This window comes from Copadichromis virginalis, linkage group LG10 (genome assembly GCF_057382275.1).
Source record: "Copadichromis virginalis isolate Kocher_CV1m ecotype Utaka linkage group LG10, C_Virginalis_male_GT1.1, whole genome shotgun sequence".
NCBI lineage: Eukaryota > Metazoa > Chordata > Actinopteri > Cichliformes > Cichlidae > Copadichromis > Copadichromis virginalis.
The window spans coordinates 29696976-29712026 of NC_140627.1; the positions used below are offsets into that span (position 1 = coordinate 29696976).

Below are 15051 nucleotides of genomic sequence, written 5' to 3' on the forward strand. Positions count from 1 at the left end.
CCCGTGTGATCTTTGTCTCGGGCAAAACATGTTGCACCAGTGTTTGGATTCAATTAATCTGAAGCGACACCTGTGAACAAGCCAAACTCAAAACTCTTCAAGTCCCTGGAAATGAGCGAATACCTGACAAAACACCCAAGACGCCACCGCAAAATTAATCTAGGTCGAAATCACAAATAACAAAGAGAGTAAATGGGACATACTTATCAAAATCACCCAGAGCTGAGCACAGAAACATAGCTGCCTGTTACCATGGTCCAAATCAGAGATTAAAAGTCCCATATTCCAAATGGTTATATCATTGAGATTTCATCCTTTAAATGTGGGGAAAAAAGGCAGAATCAAGAGGATATTTTGGGAACTCCCCAACAGAAAAGTCTCTTCAAACAATTGTGTTGCTTGGAAGTAGTCCACAGAAGTTTCTCTTCTTTTTTGGTAGCTCCTTAGAAAGTCTTTTTCATGTGTGTTGCAAAAGAAGCCTGAATTCAAGAATAAAAAAATAAAATAAAAATAAAAACAGCAATCTGCTCCTGCAGTTCTTCACTTGGTCATGTTCTGGCTACAAAGGTTCCACCGAGCTTCTTGAACTTGTGCTTGTCTAATTCCCTGTGGCTTAGGTCTTGGTTTAAGAGTGGTTCAGCCCCACACAGCAGCTCTTAGCTCTTTCAATCTCAGACTGTGCATGGCTCCGGGACACACTCTGATAGATAGGCAGAGCCTCCTCCCGGTTGGTGGGCTGTACGGAACAAAGCCTCTGACGCCGCCCCATCTCGCCACACCTAGTCTCTAGTCTATAATCACCATTTTAGCTCCGGGTCATAGCTAAGACACACAGCCCCTCAGAGGACTCGACTTACACCACACACACACACAGAGGTGAAAGAAAAAAACTCTTCAGCTCGATTCATGCTCTCTCTCTGGACTTGTTCAGGCAGACTCTTATGTGAGTGCATGCAAGTGTGTCTATAAGGACTGTGTGTGTGCGTGTGTGCGTGTGTGTGTGTGTGGTGGGGGATGGATGTATTGCTTGAATGCCTCTAGGCAGAGAGAGAGTGAGAGAGTAAGAAGGAGAACGGGAAAGGGAGGGATTGGGTAAAGGTTATTGATGAATTAGCCTAGCTCTGCTTCCCTTCTCCTCCTCCTTCTCCTCCCCCTCTTCCTCCCCCTCTTTTCGTCTGCTTTAGCCCCATGAGAAATCCATGAAAATGAAGGGGTACCGGCAAGAGGGGGAGGGGTATCTGGGCTGGCTCGCTGCTTCACTCACATGTGCCTGGAATTCCCATAATAAAAGAGAGAAGGATCCACGGATGTGTGTGTGTGTGTGTGTGTGGGCTCCATAAACTGAATGGCAAACAGTGGGGCAACAAAAGATGAAGCCACAGCCGGAGAAACATCCCGTACTTACAAATGAGCATAGAGAGGGCTGGAGGAAGTATAATGATGAGAGAAGCTACTTAGGGACTAAATCTAGTCTCTACCTCACAGGAATGCGTGTCTCACTTTTTGAGCCGCTCTTCTCTTGATCAACATTTAAAGAGACAAATGCGCACAGCAATCCGCAGACTTTCTTAAGGGCTTCTCTGCTAGAGTCCCATCTGTCCGTTGTCCTGGGTCCAAACACAGAGATCTGCCAACATTTTTGTATATTTCCAGGTCACCTTATAAACTAAAATTGTCAGCTTCTACTACTGATCCTGGCCTCAGGAAAGGAATATAAAATGCGCCTCACGTATGGGGATCCACACCTAGTCTGCCTGCCAACCTTAATATCAAAGTGTATGTTTTTACCTCTCCACCGTTTAAAGCTCTATATGATTTTATTGCTGTATTTAAAAAGTAAGTAGATATTGGAACAGCATTACCCACCAGTTTGCTCCATCTATCCCACTATGTCTTGAGGCAGCATGAGCCTAGAGCTCCGAGAATCCGTGAATCCCCAGACCTGCTGGGACTTTTAATACATAACGTTCTCCACTGGATCTTAAACTACTGCTGAAGTGGCCTTGAGCAAGGCACTTAAAGAAATATGTCTCCATGTGCTCCACAAGCACCCGCTGCTGGCTAAACAGCCCAAAACAAACTGGTTTCCAGCTTGCTTTTCATTTTAATGTTTAGCTTTTAAAGTCGGTTGCTTCCGACTTGGTGCTGCTGACTGCTTCTCTCTCCAGCATCTGTTTGTTTAAATGGGGAGAGGCTGCAGGGCCTCTCCCCATTTAAATCCCCATTTACGGTAAAACTGTGACTCCAACAGCTTGCTTACATTGTGAGTGTGAGTAAGCCAATAACAACAGGGTTTGCATCCTCACAGATCGACCTGTTGGTTCAAGTCAGAAAGAGTAGGGATATTGAATCTTGTGCTTTGGCTGTTAGATGCAAGTCTTTAGTTCAGAGGTGTTTCTGATATTACCTCTAACATTTTAAAATGAGCAAAAATTGATGGTTTTATCAAATTTGGGGGATTTCCCCAACCAATTTTCTTTCAAAATTTTAATAACAACTTTCTTTGGACCACCATCTCTGTTCAGGGAAAGTCCCATTTTCACTTCATCTGCTGGGAAAAGCATTTCAAACCTGCTTTAAAACTGCGTTTTATAGAGTAATGCACCCACATACCATCAGAGATGCATAGCCGAACGGTCCCTCTCCTCTTTGGTCTGGGGGATGCAGCACCCATGTTTTCCAAAAAGAAACGCGAGTTTTGACTGAGTGGATCATGGTCACAGGTCTTATGTTTTTGCATGCAGAGCTTTAACCTGCATTTGTGGATGGCACAATGATCTGTGATTTCTGGAAGTGTTCCTGAGCCCATGCACTGGTTTCCATCACAGACATGCATCATGCCTGTTTTTAATGCAGTGCTGCCTGCAGGGCCTGAAGATCACGGGCACCTTATATTGATTTTTGGGCTTGTCCCTTGCGCACAGAGATTTCTACAGATTCCCTCAATCTTCTGATGATATTGCGTACTGTACATGATGAGATATTAAAAACTTTGAGGAACAATACTCTGTAACTCTTTCAAATTTGTAGTTTGCAGATTGGTGAAGATCTGCACATTGACAAACTCTGCCTTTGTTAGATGCTTTTGTTTTTAAACCCAATCATGTTACTGGCCTGTTTTTGCATGTAATTAATATAATTATAAGCAAAATGTTCCTGCAGCTGTTTCTTTTTAGCACCGCTTTCTTTTCCAGTTTTTCCATCTTACCTTCTTTGAGATGTGCTGCTGACATTAAATTAAAAATTATTTTTCTCTTAAAATTGTAACATTTTTTAACTGTTGTATGGTATGGTTTTCCAAAGGCACAATGGTTTGTAGCCTCTGGCAAGCACCGTGAACCCTCCCTGACATATTGATCATATTAGACCTGAAGGTCACCTGAATACTCCCCAGAAGCCTTATAATCTCCTTTAAATGCAATGAAACTGCACAATTGCAACACAAGGACCAAATGCCATTAAGCAAAACAAATCCTTGGCCCTTGCTCTCAACTCTGAAACCTTATGGTTTCAGTTAAGAAGGTGATTACAGCCTATGATGCATCAGGGTGTGCTTGTCTCATTTCAGCCTAACAACATCACAGGGCAGGTGGGTTTTTGAAGGGAAGCACGGACACAGATGGGCTTCCGGTGTGAAATCCTATCGCTTTCCTCTATCACTTGATGTCCTATCAGACCCCGGGCCAAATTGAATTGAATTCTCTTCCTGTTGTTCTCCCATTAAGTGAAACATCTGTTCAATGTGTGTGTGAGTATCTGGGGAATGAGTGGGTTTGTAGTAAAGGGTAATTTTTTTTTGTTTTTATCTGTCAGAATATTTTGTCTTATGTCAATTAATAAAAAACAGCAGGCCATTTCAGGGCAGGGCGAGACGGACTGTTTTACTTTGTCATATCACTAACAATTTGCGCCGACACATGATTGAGGGGAAAAATAGGCAATGATTCTAGTGACAATACTGCTGATTCATCCTGCTGGATGGGTTGATCAAAAATACGGTAAACTTTTTGGTGTTTAAGATTAACTTTGAAAAATCCCCAAATGTTTTGTATTTCCCCCAGAAGCTAATGCAGGAAAGCAATTTTGTCACTAATCTCACAAGACGAAAGAGCTTTAGCCTTTTAGCTACTAAAGCTAAATTCACTGGGTTGAACAGAGCCTTAGGCATAGCTCGTGGTGGTGAAAAAATCTGTGAGGCAAAATATCTTGAATACAAAAAAAAGCAGTGCATACTGTATATTCCTCAGCGTATGTTGTTATTGCACAAACAAAACCTTTTCAGCCTAATCCACTCAAACACAACTGCCTCCTCCACTTCAGCCAGGTGTGCTGCATACTGTAGGTATGCAGAATATGAAAGTGTGTTTCGTGCCAGTGTTTCATTTCCTGAAGAGCTGACTAAAGCGAGAAAAAAAAGCCCCATTCTGTAGATAAATAAAACACTTAACTGTGTTTCCCGCTGCCCATACAAAAGCTGTCAAACATAAAAGCAGTCAGCCAAGTCAAGGGGAAATACACAGAGACGACGTTATGAGGAGGGCAGACATTTGATCTTGAGAGAGAGAAGTGCATAAATGTCTCTTCAAGTAAAAGGTCGGGAGAAAATGTTGAGAAGAATTAGAGAGAGATGGAGCATCCTTACAGCATTACTAATGTTCCAGCTCGAAGGGTTTCCCTATCGATCTTCATTTTAACCCTCGTTCCCTCCCTTCTTTTACTCAGCTGTGAGCCTTACTGTACTGCTGTTATTTGGATTGGTGAAATAATACCTTTCAACTCACTCAGCTGTAAGACTTGAGCAATGCTCCACAGTCTGCATCACATTTCAGTTTGCAGTTGCTCTTAAAAACTCAATTTCTGCTGAAATTTCCACGCAAACGTCCCGTAATGTAAAATGGTTCGCGTTACCATTCATTGAGCAATGAATGCAACCTAAAGTGCAGATGAAAAGATGTGCTAGCCGGGGGATTGAAGGCTGTATTAGCACTTGAAACACTCGTGGTGTTAGTCCTATTTTTGCCCCTCTCTGAGGAATGTCTATTTCCATCTCAGTCAGATTCAGATAACCTTTACCAAAGGATTGCAGCCAGATTATATTGAACACACTCGAAGTGTGTGTGGCTTCATATTTCACCAGATTTCATCTATATGCATACGGAAATCACATTCATGCTTCAATCTCGCTGGGGAAGGTTTGCTCTGTCTGAGCGTTTGCATGAAGTCAGATCACTCTGGTGATTTAGAGTAAAGCCGAGTAAATCAGTCATTCCACGGGCTGTTTGTCATATATTTCACTGTGTTACATGTTCCCCGAGGCGTGCACACATGCCTACCATATTTCCATCAGATTAAAACTACTCTAAGATGCGAATGGCCGTGTCAGTAATCACATCATGTGCCGCCGACACTGAAATGAAACAGAAGCATGGTTATGAAGGTCAGTTATGGCCCACGCTGCAGCGCGCATGCTATTTGGCTCCACGGGGGTTAAAACATCAAATGTCCACCAGTAGCACAGTAAAAAATGAAAATGTACCGTAGAGGAGCCGTTTGGTCGAACGGTTTTATTTGAGCTTTTTCTCATTTATCACAGTTATGGGTGAGGACGTTGTGCGTTATGGGCAGAGATTTGAAAAGATAAATAGGCTACAATGCTGCCAACTCCACAGAAAACACAAACAACAATCCCAACAAAAATCTATCGACTGCCAGGAAATGGATTGAAATCTACATCTCTTCGAAATCAATCTTCAAACAGCCAGGAAGTAGCTTTCAAAACGCTCTTTTATCCATTTCAAACCTTCAGACCTTTCGCTACTGCAGATGTCACGATGAATGCAGTGAATAATATTAAGAGTAATAATATAAGTACATTTACAGGTACTTTAATTACTGCTCTTGGCAAACAGGTTTTTAATTTCAATATGATGCCCTTATACCCTTTTTTTAAAGTCAACCTCCTCATGCTGGTCCTCTATGTTCTGCATTCAGATTAAATGCCAGGCTGCTGACATCACACTACATGTGGACTTGCTCTCACGCTTGATTGGCTAACCCAGAGGAATGTTCTCTTCTTAGTCTATACTAGTTCTCCTTGAGACCAAACACCAGCAAGTTCTTTTAACATCACAAACTTTCATTATGCTTCTTACAGTCACCTCCCAAGGTGCAGCCTTCTCTCTGATCTTTATTTGTCTCAGATAATCATCTTTTAAGACAGCAGTAAGATCCAATCAAAATTTGACTGGCTTATAAATGAGCCTGCTCAACATCAGGGATTTGTCTTACTGATCAAATTCAAGTCTCAGCTCTGTCAACTCTGCATATTTTACCTTCTGCTTTTCCAGTGTGTCTACAGATATACTCAAACCAGGATGGAACAATTTGTCTTCGACTAATTTATTCCTTTGCTCCCCGGTTTCTCCCGAGGTGGGTAAATCATCTGCTTCTGAATGTGAATACGATCGGAGAGATTGCGATCAACTTCAGATGGTAGAGGACAAGCTACAGTACACAGCCTGCCACGTCAACAACCCGCTACAGTACAGCCTGCCACGTCAACAACCCGTGCGGGCTTTTAGGTTGAGTCCAGCATCAAAGCTGCATACAAGAAGAGCTGCATTTCCTAAAAAAGCTGAAATCACCAGTTGTGGCAAGCACAGTCTGCCTGTCTGCACTCTGCTGGGGGTGCAGCATCAGAGGTGGTGACACCAACAGACTGAAAACACCGATCGGCAAGGCCGGCTCTGTGACTGCCTGTTAAAATTTGAAGCTGTGGTGCAGAGGAGGTGGCTGAACAAACTGTTATCCAACACAGATCATCCTGAGCACCCTCTGCATCACTTCCTGGACTGGCAACTTAGCACTTTCTCTAACAGACAGATGCAGGATACCGGAAATCTTTCAGACCTTATGCAATAACTCTTTATAAAGCAACACATCTGTCTGTCTATCAGAGTAACATCTGTTAACAGTTTATAACAACTCTGCAAACTCGCAACATTTAACACACACAACACTTTATCACACTGGAGTGTTTACTGCACCTCACACTATTATACCAAGCCACTTTACTCTGACGTTATCGGCTTTGCACATCAACTGATGAAAAGTCTAATTAGCAGTTTTGAGTTTTTAACTTTGGCTGTGGGATCTAGTTTTATCACTAGTTCAATCCTTTCCTTTAGATAAGTAATAAAGCACAAGCTTCAATGTGATGAAACTAAAGGGACAGTAAAGATGGAATATTTGATCTGTTAGTGTCTCAGTAATCTTGGCTGATAAGAGCAGTGTGTTTCCAAATGAAATGCAAAGTGCAGATTTAATGAGGCCTAATTTGCAGATTAAAAACGAAGAACAGGTAACTACTGTGACACCATCAGTTGAAAATAGAGCATTTCATCATGGATCTTTTATACGCACCCATAAAATTATCCATAATTTATATTACGAGTCACCCTCACGGTCCAGGAGGCTGTTTGGATAAAGTAACAACTAAGCTGAGATACGATGTGGTGCTGCTAAGAATCATTTAGTCGTGTCGCTCTCCCTGCTGAGCAGAGCAGATACAACTGTTTGACATCAAATATTTACTAACCAGTTAGTCAAATGCTGAGGTTTAATTGCAGAGTAACAGATGATACATTTTGTCTTAAAAAAATAAAATACCATAACCCACATGGTTTTGTTACTTGCTGCTTGTTTTGATGACGAGTACTAGCGTATGTTGTGCCAGAGTAAAAGCAATATCTATCAGTGATGATGTGAGGCTTTGCAGAATTTTTAGTGCACATAATATTCCATGTGCAAACTAACAAAGAAAAGAAGTCTTTTAAAGACACAAATACGTTAATGTGTTAAGCAAAGGCATGTTAACAGAATGTAGCTCATGTTAAAGTGGATGTGGATGATGCAGAAAGCTATGGGTACGTTCCCTCAGCTAACTCCAAGAACTTACTAGAATAAAGTTAGCAAGAAATAAAAAGTACACTTCATTTGGTCATTCTTTAAAAAAACAAACAAACCCCAAAACAAACAAAAAAAGTAAGAAATTAAATTTAGAAAAAAAGGTTAAAGAATAAAGAATGAATTCAATGTGCAGAATCCAAATTACTGACTGAAACGGTGTAGGCTAAAGCTTACGTTTATTACACTGACACTTTATATATATTTAGGCATTGGCATTTATATATTCCAAATGCCAACCAAGCTACGGTAACACTTTGCTGAAGACGTTTCACTGAAACAAACGAGAGACATTATTGAAAATAATCATTAAACTAGGACAAAAGCAAATGCTTCAAAAACAATGGTAATCATTCCCTCTTTTGATATTTGTTTAACACCTGATTTCTGAACATTTTAAAATGCACACAGTCAATGACACAATGTTAAGTCCTCATCACAGTCACGCCACAACTTAACCCCCCGACACACACATTTTGTTTTTGTACATTTTTGTTCCTTCACACAAACCTCTGAGTTCAACGTTTGTCTCTAATTTCAAACAACCTCTGAACCCCTTATAATTGTACCATATAAACTGGATTAATGTTTGCTTTGTATGCGTTTCCCATTATCTCCATGTATGGAAGCTCACGTATATCATGTACGGCGTGTATGGAACTATAAGGGGACAATTTAGTAACTAGTAACCCTATTTAGTAACTTTTAATTTAAAATGTCTTCAATTTTATATAATATTGCAGTGGTTTATATGAGAACTTCAAACATGATTTACAGTCAATTATCACTCTCTCAGTGTAATCCATGATCATTTTGATTTTATTTTTTATTTGCAAGTTACTGAATATTATGAATTGCAATATCAATAACATGAGCTATTGCAGCGACCTGCACTGTTGGATTACAGTAGAATGTAAATAACTCCGAGATGTATGAATGCTTGCAACATTAGTGGCTTGTTAACACAAAGCTAGCATAAGCTCTCCAACAGAATCCATGACACAGGGAGCTCTGAGAAAGTTAAATCTAATGCTTTTAGCTAGCCACGGGCATTTTGTTATCCTTTCACACCCTCCTCTGTAGCACCTTAAAAACACACTGTGTAGCTACATTTTGGTCCACCTGACTCGACGTGCTCTAAAGTCCATTTCTGTTGTTCTGGACTGCAGCTGATTTATGTTCATTTCAGTGCTGTATGACAATCTGTTAGGACACATTTGTTACAATATCCATGACGTTGACTATAATTCAGTGCCGTATTAGGGTTCCCCCGATACCTGTTAATTGTTGGAGGGTTTTCAGTCAAAGGATAATTGAAAAATTCAAACCAATGTAACATGATACAGCTCAACATACAGTAGCTCACATGGTAATGACTTTGCAACTAAATTCAATACAGTGACTAATCTGTTCAGGGACCTGGCTGACTGTGGATGGAAAACCAGTAATGAGATAATGGATGAGAGGTTAGACACTTCTTTTTTTCCAATTCATTATTATTTTGGAAGGAGGGGTCATGATTTTTGGGGGGGGGTTTCCATTGAAATTTTTTTTAAACCATAGTTTGAAGCAGTTTTTCACGCTGAGCAGTTAGAATGCCAAACCACGGTGTGACAGCTTGTCGTGACACTCACAACGGCGCCGCAATAAAAGTTCACAAGAGTTTGGTACTCATGCCAGAAATCTCGAAATGCCTCAAAGATGATCTCTGCTGTGCCTTCTTGAAGAATTTGAGAGTTTTAAACAAAGAAATCTAACACTGTCCACAATTTTCAACAGAAGATGCACTGATGGAATAAGGAATTTCTGTTGTTAAGGTCCTCTCATCACAGCAAAAAACCCCACCGTGAGTATTATTTTATTCCTATTCCTCACGGTCTGGTTTCTGTCTATCAGGAAGTCAGATTCCTAGTTAAAAAGACCTCTGAGTTTCAGCATCAGTTTGGATGGTGCAATGACAGGTAACAAAGAAGCATGCAAAGCAAGAGAGATATTATTATCTGCACATCAACTGGCCAGCAAGCTTCCATCGTGAAACGGATGCAAGTTACAGCTATAAGAAACAAATACAGGGCTAGGCAACCAAAATAGAGTGAATAATACACAAAAATCTGAAACTCTATTCAGTTTATCACAGTTTTTGTGTAACCAAGTAAAAATTCAGTCATGCAAGAACTTCAGAAATGCACAGATTCCAAACATTATATAGCTTGAGTTCTTGTTTGATCTCTTCTTGCTTTGCTTTCTTGTCTGCTTCATGTTTCTCCTCAGTACTGGTGGTGGTCTCTGTTCTAGGCGTGCTTATCTTGACACTCACACTGTTTTCTGAATACATTAGGGAAGCCAAACAGAATTTAAAAGGAAGCTTTTAAATTCAAATTCAGCCGGCGTGGGACTCGGCAGCAACCTCGGCAAGTATGGCGAAGCGCAACATCTGTGTGAAAAGTTGAGAGGAAAACAGAGGCTGAGGGCAAAGCGGTGCCCTCCAACCAGATTCACGCACTAGAGCTGACCCATGAAGCTGCAGATGTTTATTATGTGCGGAAAGTGTGAACCTTGTTTCACTGCAGCTTCCAACATGGCCCCAGCCTTCTGTTTCCCCGCCGCCAAATGGGGCCTTGTAGGCACAACCACTGCATGCATTAGTAGTGTATTGATGAAAGGATGCAAATGCCTCATGGCATGTGCCTCAATACGATCCAAGGCTGACGCAATCTATATGGCTCTAGACAACAGGGTTTCCCATGGGGGATACTCTGTGTGAGGTAAGCTGAGACTCATAATATTATACAGCAGCTGTTACAAATGGATTTCCTCCACAAAAGGAATTGTACAAATGGATTTACTCTGTTATTTGATGCATTCCATTCAACATTTTCCTGCTAGTTTTATCTCAAATCAGTTACTGTGAAGATACAGATCACAATGTGCTTTTGTTGCTATGATAGTCTGCATTCCTCTATATCCCATATATCAACACATCTAGAGGTTTAGCATCTATGCAAGTTAACTATTTATAGTTCAATTAATGTATATTTTTTTCAATGTTTTTACTATTTTGTTGCTTTTTACTCTCCTGCAGAATCCTGTCCTGCAGATGCAACAGCCTAATTTCCCCATGGTGGTCAATAAACCTCCATCTTTTTTTCTCTTTATGGAGTATTATAGACATTTTAATCTAAAACGATGACATATTTTTAAATGAGCAGGCCCAGCTTCTGAAATAAGCTACATATCTATGAACATAAAAGAATGGGAAAAGGTCCTAAATGATTTGAATGAAAGAAAATATATCAAGTTGCAGCCATAAAAAAGAGAGCGTGACCTGCATTTTACTGAGTATACCTCCATCTTATGGCATCACTTTGACCGATATGTCAATGGCTAAGCCCCGAGGAGTGACACTACTACGCTGAGGCATGCAATTCGCCGAGACAAGACTCCCCTCATATTATTTGGCATATCAATCCCAGAGCAAAGTTCGCTTTCTGTTGACGGATGCTTCTTCAAAAAGTCTCAGCTCTGTATCTCCGATTTCATCCTACTCCCTGGCAAAGCCTTTCAGACTTTCAGTGTAATCACAGTGAGTCTAATTAATGTTACATTATGCTGATTTGGAGGCTATACATTGGCGGTCTTTCAATGTATTTTACCAGATTCAGCAGCACAGCTCTAATTGCAGCCCTTTGGGGATAATAAAGCTTGGCTGCACATTTTAACAGGATCCACCACTAGAAGAAAGATACTTTTAACTACCATATTTGTTTTCACCCTTCTGGTGTTAGCCACGTATATGTCATGGAAAGACTAAATGCAAGCAACATTTATTTTAAAGAAGAAATTAAAAAAAAGAAAAAAAGACTGGCCATGAAAAGCACACTCGGCGTTTCTGCTGTCGCCATCTTGGTAGGAAGGAAGGAAGGGTGGGTCTGACTGTTAAACTGCATGCTCATTGGCTGAAAGTCTTTGCGACCACAGCTATCATCATCTGATGGCCTTCAGATAGAATGCAGGCTTAAGGCACTTCAAATTGGCTTAGTTTCTCCCATGTTTTATGCTATCTATCTATCTAGTCACATGCAAACAAAGGTTTACACTCGACTCTGTGTGGTCTTGTTAAAAATTAAGTACACCCCATGATTCAGTTGCTTAAACAACACCTTGAGCAGCAATAACATGAAGTGATTGTTTTCAAGAAGTATAAGTTCACTATATGACTGTGGAGGAATTATCCCACTCTTCTTTGCTGGTTGCTTTGCAGGCATTCCATTATGCACAGCTCTTGCAAGGTCCCACCGCAGCATTTCAGTCAGGTTGGGGGTTGCAGCTTGACCGGGCCACTGCACCATCTTCTTTTTTTTCAGCCATTCTGTTGTAGATATTCTGCTGTGCTTGTGATCATTGTTCTGTTGCATGACCCAGTTTCAGCCAAGCGTTAGCACGCGGAGAGAGCTCTTCAATTTTGACTAAGTGACTGCAAAACAAGCACAAATAATCACCCCTCCATCACTGTGCTTCACAGTTGGTATGAGCCGTTTCACAGGTTCTGCTTGCTCTTCTCTAAATGTGGCCAAACATCTAGGCTTTGGTCTCTCTGGTGGAAGACCAAAGGAAATGATTCCAGAAGTCTTGTGGATTCTTTAGATGCAGCTTTGCAAACCTAAGTTGTGCTGTCATGTTCTTAGAGAGCACAGAGCTCTGTCTGGAAACTCTTCCAGACCACCCACACTTGTTTAGTGTTTTTCTAAGTGTATTCTGATGAACCTTAACATGCTAAATGAGGCCCGTAGAGTTTGAGGCACTTGGGTTTTTTGCAGTTTTTCTGAGCATTTCATGGTCTGAATTCACTGGGTTCTCCTGGAAAGATTGTGGCATTGTGTCAACACACACCTGAATACTCCAGAACAGAAAACGGTAAAAAAAACCAAAAAACCCTCTGCTTTCATAGAGGTGCTGACACTTTGAAAGCATTTCAGTAGCAGTATTACTGTAGACCAGGGGTGGGTATCTCCAGGCCTCGAGGGCCGGTGTCCTGCAGGTTTTAGCTGTGTCCTTGATCCAACACAGCTGATTTAAATGGCTAAATTACCTCCTCAGCATGTCCTGAAGTTCTCCAGAGACCTGAGAATGAACTAATTATGCGATTCAGGTGTGTTGACCCAGGGTGAGATCTAAAACTAACACAACACAGTGGTTAGAAAACTTTAAGGATTAATACAGACGGTTTTAACAGGAGTCGTTGGCTTTGTTCTAACAAAACATACAATATAAATCGGTCATTATCCTTAATTTATTTCAGATAATAATCTAATAAAACTACTGTTCTGAAACCTGAGAAGAATGCAGACCAGAACAACCAGAAACCTAAAGAATAGTTAATCATCATGAAAATACACGTCTTATCTTGGTTGTCAGTTTTATCTGTTATACTTCCATCTCAGTTGGCATTCACAAAGTGACAGCTGAGACGCAACGTCTGATGGGACTAAAAAAAATCATACGCTGTCAGATAAACTGGAAACAAGTCAACAGTTTAGCCAGAATATATCAACCGCAGTCTGAGCCGCGTGTTAGCATTCGTCAGCACAAATATGGCAAAGATATAAGATCAAAGAATTGCTCTGAAAGTGTGATGGATGTTTTTGCAGATTAAGTAATATTTTTAAAGTTTGTCTTTTTGTTTGTTTTTCAATACGTTCAATAAACCTAATACCTTATGCCTAACCTGAGGTTTTCTTTATGTTTGACTACTTGTGTTTCTTTCCCATCTGTCGGTGTCATTTTATGTAACCATATTTGCTCGATTTTAAGACTTGGAATGCAAACTTTAATAACCCTGAAGTATCTTTGATTATTATTTAAGGGTCACCGCTAAAGCTGTGAGACGTACATTTAAACGTCTCATAGCAAATATATGAAAAAAGCACCTCGCTTATAATTGGAACATTCGCCTGCTCCTTGCACTGCCGGTGATCTGATGGAATTATTTTTCAGGTAGTTAAACTAATTTTCTGTGAAGGACAGCTCAGTGGCTTGCTCCTCTGCCACACACAGCTACACCCCTACAAAGAGGTCCCTCTCCAATCACAAAAGAGCGCTTAATTATCAGGGGGGAAAAATAAGTGCTGACCACGTTGGCGAGATGACCTTTGCTTTTGGAAAGATCCACTGACAGATGCGTTTCATTCCCTTCACTTTGTTCTTGTTTCTTGGATGATTAAGAGCAGCTTTGAATTTGAATAATTTAGCGCTCATGGATATCAAATGAAAAGTAAAAAATAAATAAATTAGGAAAACGATAACCTTGTCAAACGTTGACCAGACATGCCTGCTGGATTCTGGAGGATCCAAATTAGGTCTGAAATCAATTTATGATTTCAGACCTAATTTGTTTGACATTCGTGCCTTTGTGGATTAATTAGGTTGCAATGATGAGGTCACACAACTGTTGCATTCAATTTTTAGTAAAAATGAACTTTAATTTATGGGCGATCAGCTAAACCTTCCAAAGCTTTGTCTGATTATCTCGTCATCCTTTTTTTTCCTCCAATGACAAAATGAAAATGAGACCTCGTTTTGGCTCCTCGGGAAAAGCTGCGATGAGGAAATGAGACTGGTTTGCAGACATGCATGTTATTTGCCAACGGGCTGTAAGGCAACATCGGGGTGGATATTTCCTCCCCTGCTTTTGATTTCCCTGCCTCTGATCATTAAATTTCATTGCCGGTGGGGATACTCTTCATCCCTTCGCTGGTATGCATTTCATTTAGTCATGGTATTAACATTTGTGAAACCTTTGTTTGTTCAAGAAAGCTATTAGCGAGCCGGAATAGTTTAAACCACATCCTGCTTTACACCTGAGAGGCAGCAAGTGTGACTGCAATCATTTTGGCTTCTTGCTTGAGGCCCCTCCAAAGTGCTTGCTTTGAAAGGAAGATGGAGAGGGAGAGTCCTTGGGATCTTCCATCTGGGTTTTACCTCTAACTCTTACCTGAAGGTATGTATTGCTCGTGCTTCCACTGGTTTTGAAAGCCGTATTTCATTTCCTTGTTGGCAAAATATTTTTGTTTGGAAGCCCTTGCGGCT

At 40.7% G+C, this 15051-nt stretch overlaps 1 protein-coding gene across 2 annotated transcripts in view; it reads right to left on the reverse strand.

Annotated features, from left to right (window-relative positions):
* The window catches only part of tmem132e (transmembrane protein 132E), a 449450-nt gene that overhangs the window by 147260 nt on the left and 287139 nt on the right, over nucleotides 1-15051 (reverse strand). The window contains exon 1 of one of the 2 annotated variants that reach the window (XM_085470993.1): nucleotides 204-421. The exons of the other annotated variant lie outside the window; for it this stretch is intronic. Coding sequence (XP_085327119.1) covers nucleotides 204-282 — 79 coding nt within the window. The 5' untranslated portion in view covers nucleotides 283-421. Of the gene's footprint in view, nucleotides 1-203; nucleotides 422-15051 lie in introns of those variants that run through there. 2 annotated transcript variants of the gene reach the window in all.